The following is a 25,644-nucleotide window of genomic DNA, read 5'->3' as shown; positions in this document are numbered from 1 at the left end:
GTGAGGGAATATCAGATTGGCTAGGTGAAGAAAGGGGAAGGGTGAAGTGTGAGTCATTTGTAATCAGGGAAGGAGATCAGGTCACAAACTACAGGGGATTTATGGGATAGCTGCATATGTCCAGACAGCAATGCCTGGATTTTTGGTGTATGCAAACAAGACCCAGCTCTCTGCCACATGGTCCCTGCTCACTGTTTGTTATAGGTTGCCATCAATATCCAAACATACATCCTACAGGAGGATGCAAATGTGTTTATGGGTACACAATCTGCATCTGTGTGAGATGGAAACATCTTAGTGCAGTGGGTTAAAGGTAGTGGATGTCCAAACACCTGAACACTGATCAGCACATCCCTATTTGTGACTCGCATTACCATTGCCCTAGCAGGGGTGTCCTCTAATGAAATGGAATGTTTGCTCCAGGCAGCTCCACCCAGTTACCCACTGTTCTCTCTCTTGCTCCTACCGACAAGCAGTCCCCATATAGCTGACTTTATGATTCAGCCTCCTTCACTGCTGGTTATACAGCTGATTCTTTGACTGACCAAAGAAAGAATTAGTTTTTGGTTGCATAGTAGCTGAATACAGATTCTTTTCTACCTTCCCATTCCTGTTTGATAAACTGATTTGTATAATGAACCAAGTTAATGGCTGGGATTCCTTCCAGAAGCACATCTTGTTCTGCATGTCTCTTATACCCAGACTATATCCTGATTCTTATCCATGCTGGGGTCCTTACAGACCATCAGGCAAAACTAAGGCCCTAGCAGCCATCCTTTCCCATCCTCTGATACTTTCTCATAATTCACTGAAAAAATTGTTTTATACCTTTTGCATCTAAGTGAAGCGTTACCGGCAGCTATAGGGATGTCCCACTCGTGAACACAGACCACCCATTTTATTTTTAAACACTGAGATGCTTCAGAACATGACAACAATACTATTAAAATGCTTCGTTAGAAAAAGATAATATCTTTTTATTTGTTCTCTAAGAGGAATCCTGCTTCATTCATGTGTCTATTTTAAGTCCTCAGGCAGAATGCGGCCTTTCTTCCGGGCTCTCTCCTTCTTTTGCTCCACCTTGTTCCTCTTCTTCTTCTGGATGTTTCTTCTCCTCTTGTCTTGACGCCGTTGCATTTTCTCTACTGTTTGCTCAGTTCGTTTCTCCCACTGCTTCTGCCGCTGTGTCCGGCGCTTCTCCTTTCGCTTTAGCGCTGCCTGCAACAGCTCTTCATTATCTTTAATTTTGACACCTTCTGCCTTGTACAAGACATTTGTCCATTTCATTTTGTTCTCCAGCTCTTGGGCTCTTTTCTCATCCTTGGCTTTCAGGTCCTCCACTTTGCTTTTCCTAACTTCCAGCCTGCTGAGCAGCTGTTTGAAGTTCTTCCCCGTGAGAGGGGTCAGATTCCCCTTCAGGCTTTCTTTCTTCTTCTTCTTTACAGCCTGGTTCAGCTCCTTCTGATCATGGACTTCCATCTTGTTGAAGACAAATGATGCCTGGTCACTGCCCTGAGCTGCCTTTTTCTTCTCACATGGTGACTCCAATACCTTGCTAGTTTCTGGCTGACTGCACTCCTCCGGTCCCTCTCTCAGCTTCTTCCTTTTACGTTTCTTCCTCTCTCTTTCCTGCTTTCTCCTCTGTCTTCTCTTTTCCAGTTCTTCAGGCAATAGCCCTTTGGAGGTGTTCTTACCAGAAAGGAGGAAGAAAAAAAAATCACAGGCTTAATCTAATGCAAAAGAATAAGAATTCAGCATAAACAATGCATACACAAGCAGCAGAAAAGGGAAGATTGTCTCTTTCCAGTTTCTTCTGTCAAGGTCTATTTTAAAACTTGCTTTCCTTTGTGCAGGATCATGCTATTTGCTGATTTATTTATTTATGAAATGTTTATATGCTGGCTCACACCATTCAAGATGGTTTTACATAGGGGCCCTTTTACTAAGCCATGTAGGTGCTTATGCGCGCCCAACGTGCACCAATTCGGAACTACCGCCCAGCTACTGCCTAGCCCAGGCAGTAATTTCATTTTGTACGTGTGCCCCAGAAAATTTCTGGACAGCAATCAGCATTGTACGCGCGCTGATGATTACCGCCCGGTTAACGCGTGAGACCTTACTGCTAAGTCAGTGGGTGGCAGTAAGGTCTCATGCCCAAAATGGATGCGTGCCAATTTTCATTTTCCCGCAAGTCCATTTTCGGCCAAAAAAAAAAAAAAAAGCCTTTTTTTTGAAGGTACGCTGAAAAATGAACCTGCACGCATCCAATACAAGCGTCAACACCAGCGCAGGTCACTTTTCGGGTGCTGGTGTAGATAAGTGTATTGGACCTTAGTAAAAGGACCCCATAGTAATTAAAAAATATAGATCTCAAAAAGGACAGTAAAAAACAAAATAACTGTTCGATTTAAACCTTCCATCAAACCCTCGTTCCCACCCCCACCCCTACCCCCGCCCCCAAGGAAACAGGTCTTCAATTCTTTCTAGAACACTAAGGGGCTCATTTTCAAAGCACTTAGACTTACAAAATTCCATAGGTTACAATGCAACTTTGTAAGTCTAAGTGCTTTGAAAATATGCCTCTAAGGGGCTCTTTTATTAAGCTGCTTTAAGCATTAACACATTCCTAACACAGCTTAAAACGGCGCACCCTTGCTAACTATGTGCTAAAAAAAATTTAATTTTTGAGAGGGCATGCCAGGAGGAGGAGAGTGGGAGTTCCTGTGCTAATCAGTTAGCACAGGTACATTACCGCACTTTAACTGGTTAGCGCATGAATAGTGCGTGAGCCCTTACCGTCTACAAAATGAGTGCAGAAAGTGCTCACAGGATTTTTGTTAATGGCTGTACACTAATGGCAACATTAACAAATGGCCATTAATACAAAAAATACAAAAAGGCCATTTTTATGGCTGTAGCACTAAGGCCACTTTTTACCCCAGCTTAATAAAAGACCCCCTAAGAGATGACATCTCTCACAGGTCTACCTAAAACCTATTCCAAGTGTCCAACCCTCTCGCTCCATCTTGATTTCCACATTTCCATCACTGTAGGGATAACAAGTAGCTGGCCCTGAGAATATTGTAAATTTCTACCCAGTGGTTAATGTAGAGGTCCGAGAACCAGAGGAACCGGGTTTGATGCCCACTGAAACTCCCTGCGAGGGCAAGTCACTTAACCCTCCTGTGATAGTATATGCAAGGTCTGAGCGTGGGTCTTATGAATTGCATAATACATAAAGTTCTCCACTATTGATGTTAAATTTAACAAACACCTTTATTAATGTCCATCCATTAATTACCAATCCATACACAATGCACTCACGCAACTCACATTCAAATGTCTTACACACCATACCCCACAGGACAAACTTATCCTATTAATTTATGTCTTTACATACACTTTAAATGGTAATCATGCCCATACCATTGAACAATGCTTGAACTTAAATCTCTAATGTCCAACCGGCTCAAAGCACGCTGTTGAGATCAATCCTCTTTGGACTGTATGGCCACCTCCAGTCATCACAGATCACCTGTTTCCATTCCAAAGTTATTACATCTGGGATCACAGTAGCAACTCTATCAAGCAATTGAATCATTATGTATAGTCAATGTTGAATCTCATGCCTCACCCATCAAGGGATTATTTCAACTGTCCATGTGGGTCTGCTATGTGACACAAGAAAGGCTTGCGTGTGTAGCCACAAACAGGCATCCAAATCTTTCAATTCCCTGTCTGCCTGAGTTCCTTTAGTTCCTCAGGCGGACAGGGAATTGAAAGATTCGGGTGCCTGTTTGCAGCTACACACGCAAGCCTTTCTTGTGTCGCATACCAGACCCACATGGACAGTTGAAATAATCCCTTGATGGGTGAGGCATGAGATTCAACAAGGGGGAGGAGTTGGGGTGGGCTGGAGGTCTGCCGGACCTCCACCCCCCCCCCCCCATCGCTCACTGGGGGGAGGGGGTTGATCGGCGGCCACTGGACCACCATGGATTTCTTCAGAGAACGCTGGGAGGGGGGAGTTGGGGTGGGCTGGTGTCCACTGGACCTCCAGCCCCCGCCGCTTGCTGGGGGGAGGGGGTTGACCGGCGTCCACTGGACCACCAGGGAGTCATTTATCTGGGGGTTTGGGGGGCTGGAGATCCACCGGATCGCCAGCCCTCCCTGAACCTGGGGGAAGGGGTCATCGGGGGGGGGGGGGGGGGGGGGGGACCGGAGATCCACCGGACCTCCAGCCCCCTGCTGGTAGGTTTGCTTTGGGTGGGGGGAACGGGGGCCTGCCAGTATGCAATTGCATGCTGGACAGGGCTCACCATTCCTCCCCAATGATCTGCAAACCCTAACACCAGCTCGGAGCTGGCGTACTGTTTGCCGTGGCCAGCGACCCAAATTTTGGCACGCTGGCCGCTGATCATTGGCGATGAATGCGCTAAGCCCTGTTTAGCATGCATTTGCATGCTACCTGCGCAAAGAGCCCTCGAGCGCGTTGTTTCACACGCTCGAGGGCTCTGATCATGCAGGGTTAGCAAACACCGGCGCTAGTACGGCGCTAACAGCCTCTAGCGCCGGCGTTTGCTTTTGATCATGAGGGTGTGAGAGAGAAAGAGAGAGAGCAGAGAAGAAAGCAGAGCCATGTGCTCTGAGTGAGAAAGAGCGAGAGCTAAGAAAGCACAGCCATGTGCTCTGAGAAAGAGAGAGAGCAGACCAGCACAGAGCCATGTGCTCTGGCTTATATATATCTAACAGGAACAGAGAGGGATCAAATAACTTTTCTTTCCCAGCCTTTATCATCAGCTCTTTCTTTTGCAACCTCCAGTTTAATTTCCTGATGTAAGAAAGGTGAGCATTTTCACAGGTTCTAATCTTTGAAGTCCCTAGTTTTGGAGCCTCTCTGTCTGGCTCCCAGATGCTCAGAGAGGACAAAGGTATGTTAATCAGGGGTACTTGCAAAAACAAAGTGCTAGCAGGCAGCTGGGCACCATTTGGTCCATTTGCCATCCTCAGGGCTTCCTGAGGGAGGGTGGGGGGGAAGATATCAGAAGCTGGTTTCTAAGTATGTCCAGCAATCCTGACACTTACCTGTAATACTAGTTCTCTGTGGACAGAAGATCTGCTAACAACACAGACCCTCCCCTCCCCTCAGTTGTCATATTGCTTTTTTCATTTAACTGTCAAGGGGCCATGGTAACATGGTATATAAGGTAATTATATAGAGTGGGAAAGAAGGGACATATACATAAAGTATTTCTAGAAATTTTCATAGCTTTAGAAAAGATTGAGTCGGTCACGTCACTGTGATGTCATTCAACTGTGGCTAGCAGATCTTCTATCCATGGAGAACTACTGTTACAGGTAAGCAACTTTTATAACTAGGACAGCGTTTCCCAAACTGTTTGCCATGGCAAATTCACAGCGGTGCTGTGAATAGAGATGCAGAATAAGCGCACACACATGCGCACCTGCACGCCTCCAGGCAGGCACACAGGCAAAAGGCTGACTGATCTCCTGAGTGCCAGGATCAGGATTATCACATTAACGTGCCATGGGTCGGGTCCTTCTTCCTGCCTCGTCCTGCTTCCAGTTTGAAGTACTTCCTGTTTCCACATCCTATATAATAATTTGTACCTCCAACGTTCCATGGCTGGCTGGCTGTCTGGGTTTGTAACATCTCCTGACGTCAGCCAGCCTCCAGCGTTCCATTCCCCCTCACTGTCCCGCCCTTGCATCAAGACGTAATGACATCAGAGGGCGGAACAGTGAGAGGGATGGATCGCTGAGGCGAGCTGACGTCAGGGGATGTTACGAATGGAACGGAACAAAGCCAGCCAGCCAGAGAACGCTCATGTACAAAGAACAGAATCATGGGACATCGAGGGCAAGGCGGGGAGGAGAGAACCGCGGCACATGGATGGGAGGGCAGGGAAGAGGAGAATCGCTGGACATGGAGGGGAGGGGAAATAGAAAAAAAAACTGCTTACAAGACAGCCTTTCTAGGGCCCGTTTCATTGTTGAAGAAACGGGCTTTGTTCCACTAGTAAGAACATAAGAGTAGCTATACTGGGTCAGACCAATGGTCCATCTAGCCCAGTATCCTGTTTCCAACAGTGGCCAAACCAGGTCACAAGTACCTGGCAGAAACCCAAATCGTGGCAACATTCCATGCTACCAATCCCAGGGCAATAAGTTGCTTCCCCATGTCTGTCTCAATAGCAGACTGGATTTTCCCTCCAGGAACTTGTCCAAACCTTTTTAAAACCCAGATATGCTAACCACTGTTACTACATCCTCCAGCAAAGAGTTCCAGAGCTTAACTATTCGCTGAGTGAAAAAAATATTTCCTCGGGGAGGAAGTGACGTCAGCGGACCGAATGGCTGCTTAAACACTGAGCTCCAGCACACCCGCGATAAAACGAGCGAATCCCCCCTCTCTACAGCAACGAACGTGGGCACAAAACGCTCTTGAGATCTGCTAAGGGAAGCGGAGAAGGAATGCAGGCGAGTGGCGGTCCATTAAATCTCTCCCAATTTGCTTTTGAAAGCGGCGCGCAGAAAAAAAAAATGGCGGAGCAAGCCGAGACTGTACCAAGCACGCAGGAGTCGGATAGGGAGTTGGTCCCATCCCAGGAGCAAACGGACCGGTTGGGGGAGTTGCTACCTGAACTCCACGAGTGGCTACAAGAAATCCGATCTGACCTGAAGGCGGTACGCACTGAACTAGCAACGCTAGGTGCAAATCTGAGGGGAAAAATCGCAGAAGTCGGCCAGAGAGTTGACGAAGTGGAAAATCGGATGGAAGACCAAATGGAAGCTCTGCACTCCCTAGATTTGCAGGTCTTCGATGTCAGACTGGGACAACAACAAATTGGCGACAAACTGGAGGACCTGGAAAATAGAAGTAGACGCTGTAACCTGCTATTCCGGGGCATACCGGACACTCCGGCCTACCAGGATGCGGAGACGGTGGTGCAAAAATAGCGAGTGTGCTACTCTCCAAGGAGGGTAATGCAATGAACCCAGAGGAAATAAAGATAGAACAAGCGCATCGGGCATTGGGCCCGACAAGACAGAACTTGCCTAAAGATATTATAGCCTGTTTCCAGGAATATAAGATGAAGGAAAAAATCTTGCAGGCCGCTCGTCAAGTAGCTGATTGTAAATGGGACACACACCGCATAGAAGTGTATCAGGACCTGGCTGCGGCAACTTTAAAGAGAAGAGCGGAGCTAAAGCCAGTGACAATCAAGCTACGAGAGATGGGCCTGCGCTATAGATGGCGACACCCGTTTGCGTTGGTGTTCTATAAGGATGGAAAGATGCACCAAATCCGCACGATAGCAGAAGCACGGGAGGCACTCTCGGAGGGAGAACCCTTGGAGGCCCCAACAGCGACGGATGGGAGTGGGCCGATGGGAGCACTGATCAACCGCCCCAAATGGCAGAGAGTGGGGCGCAAGAGGCTACAGCGCCAGCAATCAGCGGGACGACTGACCTGAAGCTCCTGGAGGAGACCTATCCAAATTGGAAGACCAGGTGAAATGAGCAGCAGATCAATGGACCGAGACAGAGAAGAAATAGAACTGAAGACAGTTGATGTTATTTGTTGAGTTTGAGAGGGAGGGGGGATATATATCTGTATATAAGTTATATAAATATATCCATAGAGTCAAAGGTATGGGCTGAAGTATAAAACTACCCCGGGGGGATGTTTTTGTACTAAGCAACAGCGATGCCTCTAAGTAAGGTGACAGAAGGGTGAAAGGAGGTCACTTCCTGCCTGTGTAGCACCTACTGATTAAAAGTTCTGGTGCTTATGTTGAATGGGGAAGGGGAGGGAGGGGGGAGGGAGGAGGGAACGGAGTGTAGAATTGGTTTATGGGGGGAGAAGCGATGAAGAGATGGGCAGTGGGATGTCAGGGTAGATATGCAGTATAACAGTAATACAGATGGCTCTTAATTGTGTGACTCTGAATGTCAGAGGCCTAAATACCCCTCAAAAGCGCTCTCAGATGTTCAGAGAGATGATACGCATGAAAGTAGATGTAATGTTCATCCAGGAGACGCACTTGAAACGAGGACATGAGCGACTAGTGAGGCATAAGAAATACCCACTAATACAATATGCCTCCAATAGAGAAGGGAAAAAAAAATAAAGGGGTTTTAATAGCGTTTTCCAGTGCGTGCCCATGGATCATACAAGAAACGATAAGAGATCCTGAGGGGAGATACCTCATGGTAGTGGCATCACTGTATAATGTACAATATACTTTGGTATGTGTATATGCTCCTAATGATGGCCAAAAGGAGTTTATAGATGAGCTGGAAAAGATAATTCAGAAGAAAGCTAGAGGGCATCTCCTATTAGGCGGTGATTTTAATATCACACTAGATCCACATGTAGATAATTCGGGAGGGATAGCGGGATATGCTCAAAAGGATAGGCAGGCTATGAGAAGCTGGATGGCACGGGAATGTCTGGTGGATGTCTGGAGAGAGATACACGGGAATGAGAGAGACTACACATACTATTCGCCTAAATATAAAACATATTCGAGAATAGACTATTGGCTGGGTGATGGAGCCATAAGGGGCAAAATATTGCAGACTGAGATTGAGTCCTGTTCCTGGACTGATCACTGGATGGTGAGGTTAGTGGTGGCAATCAGGACAGAACAGAGGGGGCGCAGAAATTGGCGCATGAACGAAGCTATATTATTAGATCCCCAAACTGCACAACAAGTTGAAAAAGGCATAGAAGAATACATCAAGATTAATGATACAGGGGAAGTTCAACCTGTGAGTGTTTGGGAAGGGCTGAAAGTAGTGATAAGAGGACAATTAATTGCTTTACAGACACACCTGAATAAAGAAAAAATATATAAAGAAATTAAGATAAGAGAACAGATGGTAAGACTAGAAAAGGAACATAAGGCTGATCCCACCAACAGTAAAAGGGAGAAGGAAATACAGCAGATAAGAGAACAGCTTAATGCATTGCATCTAGAGGAAATAGCCATTCAACTACAGTCAGTAAAGCAAGAACACTTTGAATTTGGTAATAAAGCTAGCAGGCTCCTGGCCCATAAATTAAAAAAAAGAGAACAGCGCAACTATATAGCTGCTATAAAAAATATGGAGGGGAATATACTTACTAAAAGTGAGGATATACAAGAAGCATTCCGGAATTTCTATAGCCAATTATATAGAGGGGAGCAGTTAGCCACCAGGGAGGAATTGGAGAACTATGTGGAGGGGATAGAACTGCAGAGGGTAACGGAGGGCGAGAGAGACAGAATATCAGCAGCAATCACATTAGAGGAAATAGAGGAAGCAATAAGCGACCTTTCTAATCATAAGGCCCCAGGGCCTGATGGCTTTCCAGTACGATTTTATAAGATGAACAGGAAATGGTTGGTCCCCCTATTGCTGAAGGTGCTTACCTCTTTTGATGAAGCTCAGGAGATACCCTATTCCTGGAGACTAGCGGAAATAGTACTAATTTTGAAACCAGGAAAAGACCCGCAACAATGTGGCTCATACAGACCAATATCGCTTCTAAATACTGACTACAAGATTTTCACTAAAATACTGACTAAAATACTGAGAGGAGTGATGCCACGCTTGATTCATAATGACCAAGCGGGGTTCATAGAGGGGCGTCAAGGGGGAGACAATATTAGATGCCTGATGCATGTAATTCAGCAGGTAGAGGACAAGAGGGACCCGGTGCTCTTGCTCTCAGTAGATGCAGAGAAAGCTTTTGACCGGGTGGACTGGGCCTTTCTATTAACATTGGTGAAAAGGGTGAAAATGGGAGAGAGATTTTTCAAGTGGCTCCAACTCATATATGCGGAGCCCATGGCAATCCTAAAAATTAATGGAGGGCAGACTAGCCCAGTGCGGTTATATAGAGGCACGAGACAGGGATGTGCTCTGTCCCCTCTCTTGTTTGCCTTGTCTATAGAGCCACTAGCACGGAAAATTAGAGAACATACAGGAATTAAGGGGGTGGTCAGAGGCAAACAAGAACACAAGATTATGCTCTTTGCGGATGATGTTCTGCTGACTCTCTCGCACCCGAGTAGATCCCTGCACGGGGTGATGGAGGTGATAACACAATATGGGCAGATGTCAGGGTTCAAAATCAATCTAGCAAAATCGGAAATCCTCAACTTAACAGTATCCCAAAAAGAGGTACAGGAGATAAAGGAGAGGTACCCATTTGTGTGGGCCCGAAAATCTATCAAATATCTAGGGGTACAGATCACCCCCAAGATGGAAAAGCTATATCAGGCTAACTACCCTAGTAAAGTGAAAGAGCTATTTGCTGAGCTAGATAGATGGGAGGGACTAACAATGACACGGACAAGTAGGATCAATGCGATAAAAATGATAATATTGCCCAAACTGCTGTACATGTTCACGGCTCTCCCGGTGCTGATCCCGAGAATTTTTTTTCGGCGTCTGCACCGGAGAGTATTCGCATACATTTGGAGAAAGAAACCACCAAGGGTCCACAGGGGGGTTATGCACCAGCCCCCAGCAGTGGGAGGTATGGGGGTCCCAGACTTCCTTCTATATTACCAAGCAGCTCAACTAAAAATATTGGCCGACTGGACGCCGACTAGCACTAAGAAATGGCTTCATTGGGAAAGGGCATGGATGGGCTCCCGTTTTTTGGGAAATATATTGTGGAAGCTGAAAGCAAACGCCAGGGCGGAGGCGCAGAAACTCCCAATTGGGATGAATCACTTGCTTAATACATGGTTCCAAATTAGAGCAAAAGTTTTCCCTGAACGTCGCTACTTTTTGCAAATGGCCATAAGTGGTGCCCCGGGCTTCCCACTGGGAGAGGAAGAGAAAACTTATCAGATTTGGGCCAAGAAGGGACTATATATGCTGGGACAATTGTGGAAAGATGGGGAATTAAAGGGATTTGAGACAGTAAAAGAGGAATATGATCTGGATGATAAAGACCAGGTCTATTATCACTGTGTGAGGAACTTCATCCAGAGAAGGGTAAGAGAGGAACTTGAGCTGACTGAGACGGGACTAGAGAGGGCACTGAAAGGAGGAGGGGGGAAGAGATGTATAACACGATTATATAAAGCATTGATACTATTGACTTCATCACAGGATTTCTATACGGATAGATGGGAAGTAGTAATACACAAAACTCTGCCGACAGGATGGTGGGCGAGCAGTTTAAGGTTCCTATTGAAAGCCTCAATCACCCAGCCACTGATAGAAAAAGGATATAAGATCTTATATTGGTGGTACTATACACCAGATAGACTCCATAGGATATACACTACGGTGTCAGAAGATTGTTGGAGAGAATGTGGAGAAAGAGGGACATTTGTACACATATGGTGGGAATGCCCCAAGGTGCAAGTGTTCTGGGAAAAGATAGTGGAGGTGGTCAATGAGCTGGGAAAGGGGGGATACACACGACAGATAGAATACTGCCTACTTCATGCGCGACCTAAGGAGAGCAGGGTGCAGGAACACAAATTGGCGATCCAAATCTTTGCTGCAGCTAAAATGCAGCTGGCCCGTGCATGGAAAAAAGTGGAAGTGCCCTCTATGCAAAGAGTAGGTTATAAAGTGGACTATATATATCAGATGTCTAAACTGACTGCGTTGAGAAAAGGGCTGACACAAGGGTTCCAGAAAATCTGGGAACCATATGAACGCAAAAGAGATCATCTATGGCTGCTACCAGGAGAGGGAGGAATAAGTGGGAGGGAAGATAGGGTGGAGAGGGTAGAGGGATAAGACGAGAGGAAATGTGAGTTGGTTGATATGTATTATATAGAATGTAATGAGCTACGTAAGAAATATTTGGACCATGTGGTCACCACTGTTCACAAGTTATCAAAAATTTAATAAAGAAATTTCTAAAAAAATAAAATAAAATAAAATATTTCCTCCTATTTGTTTTAAAAGTATTTCCATGGCACATAGGCAGGAAGGCACTGTAGGAAGAAGGACCCAACTCACGGCTGGTGGCAGAGCAGAGTTAACACGTTAACCCAGGTCCTGGCACACAGAAGCAGGAGACAGACCAAGAGAGCACAGCAGAAGCAGTAAGAGCTACTGGCTCCGAGCCCCGGCAGCAGCTGAACAAGCCGACAGTAGACAAAACAGCGAGTACAAGGCAGCTCTTTCTATGCACAGGGGATTAAAGGTACACTCCCCTATTAGAACTTTTTTTTCCCCAGAATACCTTTTTGTGTTAAAATTCATTTTCCTATAATGTGCAGTCAGTATCTTTCAATGTTTGTTCCCTTCCCCCCTAGTGTGTGGACAGTTTGAAATAATTTGACCATGCCATTAAGGGACCAGGGAAGAAAGATGGCAGGGAAGCACCATCCACATCTCGGGCTGGACTGATTGAGCAAAAAGGAGAAGGATGGGGGGGTGGGGGTTGGATTTGGACTTATTACTTGTATTGTGGTTATTTAAGAATAAAATATTATTTTTCTTTCAATTTAATCATTTCTTTGGACCTAGCTACTTAATAACCAGAACTGTTAGGTATTTCTTTTGACTTAGGGGTGCCATGAAAAAATTACCGACACACTAAGGGCGCCTTGAACCAAGAAAGTTTGGAAACCACTGAACTAGACATGTATCTGGGACACACACCCTTGGCCCACCCATGTGTATCCTCCCCCTGCAGTTAGGTACCATGGTACTTGTGCACTACCTTATAGAACAATGCCTAGTGCACAAAGGTGCCTAGCTGTCAATTACTGATGCCTCCAAAGCACTAAGTGGCACCTACCTCTAGGCATCACTTTATAGAATTGCCCCCAAAATGGCACCTCAGATTTCCTCAGCAACACCCCCTAAAGCTGGAAATAAATGTTAAACAGTGGGGAGAAAGGAGAGCCCCGCGGAACTCTCCATGACCAAAACTGAGCTGCCGACCACTGCTCTGCCTAATGGACTGTAATTGCCTTCCCACCATAAGAGATCTGATGTTCTCCACAACTACCCACTTGTACCTAACTCTTTACACAGATCCAGCTGTATTTATTTTATTTTCAGGCACTTGATATACAAGTTGCACACTAAAAAGGGGGGAGGGGCAGCTCTGTTTAAGCTGCACTTGCACAGCACTTTGGAATAAATTTACACGAGGAACACTTCAGTTCCTGACGGCTATACAGCAGCTGTTCATCAGTAGCTTGAACTTTTACCCAGTGACTTTCCCACCCAGCAAGAGATTTAGTGCCTGGACAGTACCTGGCCTCGGGTTTCCTGGATTTTCTCATGCAACCTTTCACGAAGGAGATCCACAGCAAAAAAGGAACCATTTTCAGTCTCCCTTTCTAGGAGGGAAACAGAAGAAATGGACAGTAGGAAAACATATTTTATCTCACATAAGGAGTTTAAGCTAAAACTTTACCTGGCACTCTCCTACTCAAGAGAATCTGTCACTTCTGAAAGATGTATCTCGACTGTTTTTTTCAAGGGACAGATAAGAGATATGATTTTGTGACTCTTTCTGATCGTACACAATGGTTTGCTGCTGCCACACTTCTGGAGAGCTGGGACATATATGCCACCACAGCACCATCTGGTGCACATACACTGAATCTATCACTCCGTGATCTGAAGCCTAAGAATCACTCGCGCATCACAGAGTCGCTTTCCTAAAGCAGCAGCTCCTACAGTCTACCATGTTTTACTCTGCCATTATTAGAAGACTGACGGAACAACAGGACATGAAGAAAGGGCACTATTTACTGGAGTTTTAACTTTTCCAGGCTAGCTTCATGCTAAAACTATTTAATAAAGTAACATAACAACAGACTAATACTGTATATGGGCTGTTCATGCCATACACCTGCCCAAGAAGCAAGCAAACATTTCCATTAACATATTTCACATTTTGATTTTCCCCTATACCCCCACCCTTCAGTCTAGTTTTTAAAAATGAACCAAAAGACAACTCTTTCCTATTCTGCACACATGGAGAACACTTTCAAAAGATTTACTTCTCTTCTTCACAGCAGAGCAATTCAGATTCCTAAGCTTCAGCAGCTATGGGGGGCATTTTACTAGCAAGTGTATTCAGAAGGCAGACTTAATCCATATGCTCTAGGGCCTCCATTCAGGGACACTTTTGTCTTGTGCTGGGAAAGGCCAGGAAGGTTTCCCTGTATTTTCTATTGCCATTATGTCAGTGGAATTTTGCTTTCATTTTGGGCAACTGGGCCAGCTTAACCCATGGGCCAGGTGAGGCAGTGGCTCACGGTGCTGGTGATAAAAGGTGCCAAAATCCACAGCCTTTGACTTCACTAGCCCAGCTGACATTGTTTTCATCCAATCAAGATGGGATGCAGATGCTGCTTCGAAGCCACGACAAGTTACAAAGTCTACCCCTACAACCTTCCTGCATAGTGGCGGGCTTTAAGCCACCTGAGGTGGTCACTTCAGGCTAAACTGCAGCACATATCAAAAGCAAATACATTTCCTACGTCTCATAAGGCACTCTACACTGGTATTTAAAATATGCTGGCTCTGGCCTGGAGGTGGCCCGGCTGATGTGGAGAATCTAAAATCTGTAACAGTCTTGAATACAGCTTAGCCCTGACCTGCTCAGCACACCTGAACCATTACAACCCTTCTCACCTGCAGCACTTAGCCAGTCTTTTCTTTTCTTCTCCGAGGCAGGCCTTGCTTGTGGAGTATTAAAATACGATGCTAGCTGCAGACCTGGGCTTAACTTCATTTTTTCTGATCGCTTTCTTGGTTTCTTCTTCTTCTTCTGTGCAAATTCCTCAAACCCATCTGTTTTCAAAGTGGACAGATGTTAATGGCAGAGAACAGTCAGGGTTTTCCACATCTCCACTGTCTATGAAAATATTTTGTCAGTGCATCAATGAAGTCTTTCTAACCACAGCCCATCAAAATACTGATCAAAATTACTATAATAATTCCAAAACAGGAGTCAGTACTAAATCATGACTGCGTCAATTCCACGCTCCAATCTGGGCTTCCCTGGGGAGTCCAGATTGGGCGTGCATACAACGGTAAAACTTGAATAAGACATTCAAACTGGCTAAATTTAGACCTCAACATATGGGGCACTTTTAGTAAAGTTTAACATGCGCTAAATGCTGCGCGCCCTATTGTGTACCTATGGGCCACATGGCACTTAGCATACGGTAATGTAAGCTTTAGTAAAAGGGCCCCATGACGGATAATGTTATTAAAAGATGCCTATGTACCATTTAAAAAATAGGCCCCAAGAAATAGTTCTAATAGCGCAAAAATGCTGACACATATTTTGCACCTGCCCCAAAACAATGTAAATGTGTGCATGTACTCTATGCAAGTACCTGCATACTTATCAAAATACATCCTAAACTGCAGCTGCACTGCTCAAAATTATGCCCCCATGAAGGTCCATGCACAGTCAACACAAATGTATTAAAGGCCTTTTCCACACAAAGTAACATAGTAGATGACGGCAGAAAAAGACCTGCACGGTCCATCCAGTCTGCCCAACAAGATAAATTCACGTGTGCTACTTTTTGTGTATACCTTACCTTGATTTGTATCTGCCATTGTCAGGGCACAGACCGTAGAAGTCTGCCCAGCTCTAGCCCCGCCTCCCACCACCGGCTCTGCTACCCAATCTCGGCTAAGCTTCTGGGGATCCCTTCCTTCCGAGCAGGATTCCTTTATGTTTATCCCACGCATGTTTGAATTCCGTTACCGTTTTCATCTCCACCACCTCCCGCGGCAGGGCATTCCAAGCATCCACCACTCTCTCCGTGAAAACATACTTTCTCACATTTTTCTTGAGTCTGCCCCCCTTCAATCTCATTTCATGTCCTCTGGTTCTACCGCCTGGCTTTATAAAAATTTACCTTAACAAAACTCCAACACATGCCCAAACTGATTATTAAGTGGAAGTCACACTGTGAAGCTTTTTGGCAAAATTACTGTGCCATCAAGAGCAAAACTAAAAATGTGTAGTGATTTAGACAGGTTAATCCTAAATAAATAACTGGAATGTTACCTAGAAATTGCAAAGAAACCATTCTTTGTGATTTAAAAAAAATGGCATGTATATTAATTTTATACTAAGGAAAAAAGAAAAATAAAAGTTACCTAATCTTCTTTTCCTTGGTTCTTGATTCTGCTGGGCACACACTTTCTTGGCCAGGCTCTGAAAATAGGAGTCTTTGGCTACCAAACTGGCCATCCCTTAGGTACAGGGACAGAAAAGAGCGACAAACCAAACACAGTACGTATGTGCCTCAGTGTTCCTAGTCCCAATGTCCACAAGAGCGTGTTTGGAGACAGCAGAAGTTCCAAGTACAAGAGGCAAATCTATTTGTACAAAGAGCTGGTTTCAGTCTGGGGAAAACACCACACAATAAGTGAAAGCATCTGTTTTAAAATAAAAACAAAATATAACCAAAAAGGATAGGCAAGAATGTAATAATAAATTACCATACAGAAGGAAACATTATATTCTTACCTGATAATTTTCTTTCCTTTAATCATACCAGACCAGTCCAGACTAATGGGTTGTGTCCATCTACCAGCGGAAGTAGACAGAGAAAATAGTTCCAAGTAAACCGCCCCTTAAGGGTATCGTGCAGCCTGGAATGTTCAGTATTTCGAATAGCCCAGCAACGGTGCTCTGAAGTCTAGAAGAAAACACAGTTAATACCAAACAGGCAAACTCTTGGAGCCAATCTGCAAAACCTCACTGTTCCTGCTTGGCCAAAGGCAACTGCAACCTCCCCTCACAGTAAAGGAAGCGGTAGGGAATGGTCCATACTGAGCTTGCCCAAGAACATAGAGATCTACCCCTGAATCCGGGGAAAGAACTCCTTGATCCCAATAAGAGGAGTCATACAGAGCTGGCACAACAATAAGTGGCAGGAGATTGAATAGAGAAGATGAAGTAGGCAGTGCTGTAGAACATTTCACCATATTGAAGCATTGTGGAATAGCCAGGGATACCTAAAAGAAACAACACTCTGACAGACTATAGCCAGGGAGGACATCTGGACTGGTCTGGTATGATTAAAGGAAAGAAAATTATCAGGTAAGAACATAATGTTTCCTTCCTTGTCATCTATACCAGACCAGTCCAGACTAATGGGATGTAGCAAAGCAGTTTCCCAAAGGGGGGGGGGGGGGGGGGAGAAAAGAAGAATGAAGAAGGTTGAAAAATCAACAAAGCTATACACACAACAAACAACTGATCAGCAGAAAAGGATTCGAATAGCCGAACCACCAGGCTACCAAAATGGAACAGAGTTAGACACTAGAAAAGGAACTGAAGCCGTAGGACGTAAAACAAACTTCCTGAGCAAAAGAAAAATTGCGTACCCCTATCCCAAGAGTAGCAAAAGAAGCAACAAAAGATACTCATGCCAAAGGACCCCCCTTGGAAAGAAGGCAACAGTCGTATCCGAGCAACAAGGAGAACTGTCTCTCCTAGACCAGGATTCATTTCTTTGAACCCTGGCAGGACTAACTCCCAAACCTGCCGGTCTGCCTCAAGTCCAAGATGGTCGGATGAAGCAACCCTAACAAGTACTAGGAGTACGCAACCCCAAACAGTGCGCCACACTTCATAGAAGAAAGGAAGCAAGGCCCAGGAACCACCCAGACCCGTGCCTAGTGAGAGAATCAAACCCCACAGAACAAGAAGAGACTCCAGAGTCGAGAGAACCAACTAACTGGAACGCAAGTCTCTTCAGGAGAACCATGAAGAAAAGGACAGCAGCATACCAGGGTACAACCGTAGAAAGAGAGTACTCCTCAAGCAGATCGCTCTGGATTTAGGGATGAAAGAACAGAGCCAAGAGAACAAAAGGAGACAAAAAGAAAGAGAGTCGAGATCCACACTGTGGAGAAAAGACCCCCAAGGTGCCAAGTAGCCACAAAAGAAGCAGAGACGAATTCAAACTCCAGCAATGGAGAAGCTTCTCTCCAGCCACCAAGAGGCTACAGCAAGAAAAGGTGCCACAGGAATGGTAGCTGACAAGACAGCCTTGTCTAGCAATCTAAACTGCTGTATGCTACAGCTGCCGAGAATTTACTGTAGCCAACCCGCAGAAAAGAGCTGGGGTTGACCAACAAGGTGAAACAGTGCCCAACAGGCAAAGGTGAAAATACGCTCCACAGTCAGAGACTGAACTGTGCTCAAGGGACAGAAACGAAGCTGCACTCATCAGGCAGAGTAGGATCCGTGCTCAACGAGAAAACGGATTTGCACTCAAAGCACACAAACTGAGCACAGAGAAAGAGTTGCACACCTCTGGCAAAGATAGAAATGCGCTGAACAAGCAGAGAAAAAGCCACGAGTAACAGACAGAGGATGAGCAGTGCCCCACTGAAAGAGCCGGATGTTAGAGGTACTTGCAGAACTGAAGCTGCGGTAGCGACGGAACTGTGTATAAAACACAGACAAGGAGCTGTTTTCCACATGCAAACAAGGAGCTGCGCTCCTGACACCGGTAAGGAGCTATGCTTCCTATGCAGACATGAAGCTGTGCAGCACCCAGTCACAGAGCTGTGCTCCACATACCACCCTGGAACTTCGCCCAATTTGCAGAAAAGAGTTGTGCTAAACACACAGAGATGGAGCTACACTCAACAGGCAGTGAAGCTGCGCTCTGCATGCAGACAGGGAGCTGCGTTCCATACGCAAAGAGAGAGCTGCATGCCACACACAGACAAGGAGCTACGTTCCACAGGCAGGCATAGAGCTATGTTCTACACGCAGACACAGGACTGTGCCCCACACTGAGACCTGCAGAGAAAGAACTGCACTCAACTTGTGACAATGGAGCTGCATTCAACATGCAGAGATGAAAGGTTGCAGAATAAGCAGCGAAGGAACTTCACTCAACATGCCTTGATAGAACTGTCCTCCACACACAGCGATGGAGCTAAAGCCAACATGGAATTGTGGAACTGTGCCAGACATGCAGCAATGGAGCCGTGCCCAACATGGAACGGTGGAACTGCATGGAATAATGGAGCCGCGCTCAACAAGCAAAATGCATAAATGGAGCCCCGGGGAACAGCCAGAGAAGAAGGTGCTGCCAGGAGGCCAATAGGAAATGAATACAACTTGTGGAGGGAGTAAAACTACAAGAAGAGAAAGCCCCTGCCCCAAGAGACACTCTCGGCCCCCAAGTGGTCTCTGAGCCACAATGGCCGCCCTCCTAGGCAACCGATACGGAGCAGCAGTCAACGTAGAGAAAGAACTCCCACAAAGAGGGAGGTAAGCATCACAGATCTGGAATCCTCAGACCATAGAGAGCAAAATGCAGCCGTAAGGCAGTGAGGAAGAAACAACTCTCGCCAGGCCAGGAACAAAGAGGAAGCTGGCCACTAACATCAAACTGAGGAAAAACCAGCTAAAGGAGAGTCAAACTCCAGACCTAGAACAGAACCAGTTCCCTGCAGAAAAGTAGAGAAAAGCGCAGAGCTAAGAGGTGATAATCAGATGCACAGCAATAGATCTGCTCAGCAGGAAAGAACTGCGCTCCTCACAGAAAAAGGAAGGAGTGCCAAATGTGCCAGGAGAGAGACGCCTGAAACTAGAAAAGGCAAAATCCGCCTGTGCCAGGCTAAAACTCACACCCGAAAGCAAGGGAAGCAAGGAAGAGCTGTGAAAAACTAGTCCTAAAAAGGCACATTCCCATAAAGAGACACTGAACTGAGTCCAAGCAAAAGACTGGCAAGAATGGCGCTCCCAAGGGTACTCAGAAGAGGGATTTGAGCTAGCAGTTGCACACCAAGGACAACTTGGACCCCCGCCAGAAGGAAAGTACCCTGCAGAAAAACCAGAGCAGACAGGAAGGATCCATGGGGACGAGAGAACCAGAACCTCCCTAAGGAAGGGAGGAAAAACTACTGCCAAAACAAGAATCAAATAACAGGGCATCTCAAGCAAGATGCCTGAAGCAACAGATAACAGACGGTCTGTAGTTTCGTGATCTAGACACGAGCCATGCCCACAAAAAAAAAAAAAAATCAAAGCAACTGGTACTAGCTTGGAAGGGTCCAAGGTCAGAATCAGATGCCAGCCAGCGAAATTCAAATAAACTTCGCAAGCGCCCTCCTAGAATACACTGCCAAATGCGGGAAAATAAATCAGGTACCAGACAAGAGAAAGAAGAACAAACAAAGTTTCTTCTTTTTTTAAACAATCTTCTTCACTAGTGACAGGTTTATCTCAGAGGCAGAAAAAGAAGGGAAAACAAAGTTTCTTCTTCTTCCTTTTTTTTTTTGTTTGTTTGTAAACCACCTTCTTCACAAGTGACAGGAATCAATAAAGGTTTACCTCAGAGGCAGAAAAAGAAGGGAAAACAAAGTTTCTTCTTCTTCCTTTTTTTTTTTTGTTTGTTTGTTTGTTTGTTTGTAAACCACCTTCTTCACTAGTGACAGGAATAAATAAAGGCTTACCTCAGAGGCAGAAATTCAGATATACCTACCACCACAGAAGAGAAGAACCCTACAGGGGAGACAAGTTACTTCATGCCACAATCAACCATCACCCTGCTAGAAAGACAGCCAGGGGAGGGAACCAGGGTCACTGGATATCACCCTAGCTGGCACATGAGGAACTCAGGACCACTGAGTATCATCTAAAACTAGCCCCAACACGGCTACCAGCACACCCCTGGCTACACTGTCACCAGAAGAATCTGGGACAGGAGCTACCAGCCAGTAACCCAGAGCAGCTGCACGATCCGTCCACCATCCGCTAGGAGACAGAGAAAAAAAAATACTGAACATTACAGGTTGCACGATACCCTTAAGGGGCGGTTTACTTGGAACTATTTTCTCTATCTCCTTCCGCTAATAGATGGACACAACCCATTAGTCTGGACTGGTCTGGTATAGATGACAAGGAATCTGCTTTTCAGAATCCCTGAACAGACTTATGCATTCGGCTATCATATATCGTGTTTGCAGAGAATCACTGCCTTGTAAAGTTTTGCTGAGATCATGCAGATATGGAAGTATAAATACAGCACAAGAGGCTGAGGCACAAAAAAAGGGAAAGAGATTTTTTTTTTTTTTAATACAATGATCTTGTCCTTTTTCAGAGGACAGCATGGTCAACAAATTAAATCACTGCTGGTAGCACAGAATGCTGCTGGGAGGAAAGCGGTTTGACTCGGTGACTCCCATGTTACAATCATTAACTGGTTACCAATTGAATACCAAGTCATATTTAAAATATTAGTTTTAATCAAAAGGCACTTAGTAATGAAGTCCCTATTACATTGGCATCTATGTTAAAGTTATATCGGCCTCCTTGATTTTTACGATTATTAAATCAATGCTGGATGGCCATTCCTAGCCCAAAGTATGAGAAACTGTGATATACCAGAGCAAGAGTATTCTCAGTCGCTGCACCATCTTTATGGAATGCATTGCTATTAACACTGAGATCTATTTATAAAATATTGGAATTCAGAAAGCAATTGAAATCTTATTTGTTCCAGCTGGCTTATAAAAGTGACACTGAAAAATAATTTGCTGATAAGAATGCTAACACTGTTTGCAAAATGTTGATGAGAATTGATACTAACTACTAATTTAGATATGCAGTTGGTTTACGCTGTTGCATTTACAATGCTTAATTTTGTTATTTTATGTATTTATATTGTTTTATAAACATTGTGCAAGTACTTTGTAACCCACCTTGAGCACTGGAAGGTGTGGGCTATAAGATTTTATTAATAACCAGTAAAAAAAAAAAGGCCCGTTTCTGTCACAAATAAAACGGGCTCTAGTAAGGTTTTCCTCGGAGTGTATGTTTGAGAGACAGTGTGTGTGAGAGATGGAGAGTGTGATAGACAGAGTGTGTCAGAGACAGTGCGCCCCTCCCCCCTCCCAATGGCGGTCTCACGAGACTTCTGCTGAAGTCTTGGAGGCCGCCCTTGTAAGTATCGGCGGCCATTTTGAACAGCAATCCGGCAGCGGTGGAGCGTCAGCGCCAGCAGCGGGCAGGCAGGACCGTGGATCTTTCCTGCCTGCCCCAAAGAATTCGTTACACAACATGGGTAGATGAAGGAGGGGCAGGTGAGAGATCAGGGTCGCTGGACATGGGTGGTTGCAGGGGGGGCAGGGGGAGAGGAGGTTCGCCGCTGGACATGGGTGGCTGCAGGGGGGGAGGGGAGGTCACAGGACATGGGTGGCTGCAGGGGAGCAGGGAAGAGGAGGGTCCTTGTTTGATGCTCTGCTCTCTGCCAATTGCTCCGCTCCCTACCGCTTGGAATCAGCTGTTAGTGACCTCTGCCTGGCTACGGAGCCTAGCTCAAGAAGGAGGCACGGACACAGGTAGTTCCCAATTAGAACGTTGGTGGTGAGAATTATTATATAGGATAATAAAAACAAGAGGTAACGGTATGATATTTTTCATGGAAACAGTGGTGGGTGCATGGCGTAGCCTCCCAAGAGACAAATGGCAGACACAATGAAGAAAGCCAAGGATCCTTAGTCATGAAGGGAAAGCCAGCACTCAACCGGGATTTATACTCCAGGAATTATACTGGGCAAACTCAGATGGTCCTTGCAGTCCTTATCTACCATCGTAATTTATATTTCTAAAAGTTATAACAGAAGAAAGCAATTCACAAATAAAGACAAAATAATAGTAACACAGACAAGAGTCAAGTTAACATATAGGTATAGAACAATCCAGCATCAGACTTGCCAGTGGCACTTTTCTTCCTCTCTCACACTTTAATTTATGATGCAGAGCGGCTCTCTCGTCAGCAGTCAGAAAAGTCCTATTTGTTAATCAGGCATAAGAAATACCTCCTCTGATGATTTTTGGGTGAGAGGGGGTATGAATATCCACCATGCTTGCAGCTTTCTGTTCCACAGGAAGAAGCAGCCTCTGCTTACCACACTCAGTAAATGGTGCTGTTAAGTTCCATGTTAAGCTAGTACAGCACCCTTTACTAGCTTAGCGCGCATCCCATACCTAACTTTGGGTGTGACGTTACTCTTGCCAAAAAGCTGGTGTAAATCCTCGTGCCCAACTGCTGGGTGCGCAAATCCAAGTATTCTATAAAATTGTGTCTAACTTCTGGGAACACCCCTGACCCTCCTATGTCCAGGCCCCTTCTTGAGTTGCGTGTTATGAAATTTAGGTACACATTATAAAATAGAGCGTAAGGCAGATCAGTGCATGTCCTAATTACTGCCAATTAAGTGATTGTTAACACCAGTTGTTTAATTTGCTAATTAGTTTACATGCAATCTGGTTTAGGCAACATATAAAATATCCAGGCAATAAATAGTCCAGCATTAATATTTAAGAACAGAAAACAGGAGCCAACGTGTGCTTTCACTTTTGCTCAGACTTGACCACATTTGTTTATCAGTACCAGCGCTTAGAGGCTTGCTCAGGCTTCCTTGTGTCAAAAACAAATGAAAACCAGCAGATTTTAAAAAGAAAATCACAAGAAATCCTCTCAAACCACCCAACGCCAGCTCCAAGCCCGTGTTATTTTTTCCCAGCGGAAAGAGCTGGGTGTGTTTGTGCACTGTTCATTATGAGTGCATTGCAAATTAATTCATCAACATCTGTTTGATTACATTTAAATACAATTTGTAGCCATCTCTGGCGCGCACATTGTGCAGATTAACACCAGTGTTAGGTTCTTAGTACTAGCAGTTACTGCACAGTAAACCACACATTAAGGGTGTCTTTTACAAAAGCACACTAGCGGTTTTAGTGCGCGCTAAACACCAGAGACACCCATAAGAATATATAGGGGTCTGTAGCATTTAGCACATGCTTATTTTTAGTGTGCACTAAAAACACTAACGCACCTTTGTAAAAGGGGCCCTAAGTGAATAACACGATTTAATAAAACGGCTGCTATGCGTTATTCTTTCAGGAGTAACAAAAAAGCTGGCATAACTTTCAGGGATTAATCCTAAGAGAAGTGAGATATATATATATATATATATATATATATATATATATATTTCTTCCAAGAAGGCCAGGGTAACCTGCAGAAGCACAGGATTCAACCAAACATCAGCGATGAGACCAGACGTTTTGCGCAACAGCCTCATAGTTTGGATTTCACAAACATATCAATTCACAAGCATTTGGCTGTACTAACACCCTCACACGCCAAGCACCCCTCCTCACATGCATTTGGGGATCGGGGGAGAACTCTCCCCTCCCCATGATCTACCAGCTCTCCATCTTTCACTCTCTTCCTTGTCCGCGAGAAGGCACCTCTCCCTCAACCCCCACCTCGTCAAACTCATACCTCAGGTCACCAACTAACAAATCCCACAGCTTCCTTCTCCACTGGCCCGTCCTCTACTAACACTTAACTAACTTCTCTGTGTTCTGTTCTCTCCCTCTGCAAACCATCCATCCCGCCTTACCGGAAACAGGAAATTGCGTTAGGTCAGAGCCAGAAAGCAAGGAGGTTAGATTGAACCGGAGACGGCATGACGTCAAAACGTTTAAGGCATTTAGGTTAATCTATTTTTCCTTTTCCCCACGCAGCCGTCATTCTGCGTACACTCAAAACAAAGCAAACAAACCTATGAGCTGCTGCATCCACGTTGTCGTTCTTTATTCTTGGTAGCGTTTTTCTCACTTATATTTTCAAACATGCCAGCTTGTGCACCATACACAGAGGACGTATAATAAAGGAAAAACGTTTCATGCGTAGAGCAGTAAAACGCACCTCCAACGTTCTAATGAAGCCTCTGTTAGCCAACATTCTAAAGTGAAGGGGGGGTGAGATCGCATTGTGTCTGCCCCGCCCACGCGTCAAACGTGATGACGTCGAGGGCGGAGCAATGACACTCAACCAATCGCAACGCTCGGCAGCGAAGCGTCAGGGAAGGAGGCGGTGCTCTCGACGTCTAGCCTTCCCTTCGCTGTGTTCCGCCTTCTTCTGACGTCAAGGATGACGTCAAAAGAAGGCGGAACACAGCGAAGGAAAACCTAGACGTCGGGAGCACCGCCTCCTTCCCTGACGCTTCGCTGCCACGGAGGTAAATTTAAAAACAAGAAAAAAAAAAAAAAAACAACCATGTTGGGGGGAGAGAAGAGGGTGGCCACTAAACAACAACAATGGGAGCGGGAGGGCAGGGGAGAAACGACAGCATGGATGCGAAGGGGGGAGGGGGGGAGAAGAGGGCGGCCCAGGCTGGGACATGGGAGAGAGAGAAGCATGGATGCAAGGGGGGGTCACGAAAGGGAGACAGGGGACTTGCTGCAAAAGGATGAATGGAGGCAGCAGGGGACAGAGGGGCATGGATTGGGATGGCAGGGCTCAGGAAGAGAGGGCAATTGCTGGAAAGGGATGAATGGAGGGGGCAGGGGACAGAGGAGCATGGATGGGCATGGATTGGGAGGGCAGGACTCAGGGACAGAGGGAAATTGCTGGATAGGGATGAATACAGGGGACAGATGGGCATGGATGGAAATGGATTGCAGGGCAGGCCTCAGGGAGAGAGGGCAATTGCTGGATAGGGAAAAATGGAGGGGCCAGGTGACAGATGAGCATGGATGGGCATGGATTCGAAGGGCAAGACTCAGGGAGACGGGAATTGCTGGATAGGGATGAATGGAGGGGACAGATGGCC

At 45.6% G+C, this 25,644-nt stretch overlaps 1 protein-coding gene across 6 annotated transcripts; it reads right to left on the bottom strand.

The window, feature by feature from the left end:
- Positions 1 to 952: 952 nt before the first annotated feature.
- On the bottom strand, positions 953 to 24,731 carry SURF6 (surfeit 6). 6 transcript variants are annotated; one of them, XM_030207745.1, is made up of 5 exons: positions 24,592 to 24,731; positions 16,138 to 16,359; positions 14,650 to 14,808; positions 13,258 to 13,343; positions 953 to 1,689 (listed from the first exon to the last, which is right to left on the bottom strand). In XM_030207745.1, exons 2-5 carry the CDS (start codon positions 16,229 to 16,231, stop codon positions 1,018 to 1,020), a joined length of 1,011 nt encoding a protein of 336 aa, XP_030063605.1. In that variant the 5' UTR covers positions 16,232 to 16,359; positions 24,592 to 24,731; the 3' UTR covers positions 953 to 1,017. The 6 variants fall into 6 exon arrangements, with proteins under 6 accessions (XP_030063605.1, XP_030063603.1, XP_030063602.1 ...); XM_030207743.1 differs by lacking the exon at positions 24,592 to 24,731 and adding an exon at positions 24,309 to 24,397; XM_030207742.1 differs by lacking the exon at positions 24,592 to 24,731 and adding an exon at positions 24,309 to 24,385 and having other exon boundaries at positions 16,138 to 16,386.
- Between the last annotated feature and the right edge of the window lie 913 nt (positions 24,732 to 25,644).

The sequence above is a fragment of the Microcaecilia unicolor genome, chromosome 6 (assembly GCF_901765095.1).
Source record: "Microcaecilia unicolor chromosome 6, aMicUni1.1, whole genome shotgun sequence".
Lineage (NCBI taxonomy): Eukaryota > Metazoa > Chordata > Amphibia > Gymnophiona > Siphonopidae > Microcaecilia > Microcaecilia unicolor.
The sequence above is the reverse complement of the archived record's forward strand: the minus strand, read 5'-3'. Positions and strand labels throughout refer to the sequence as shown.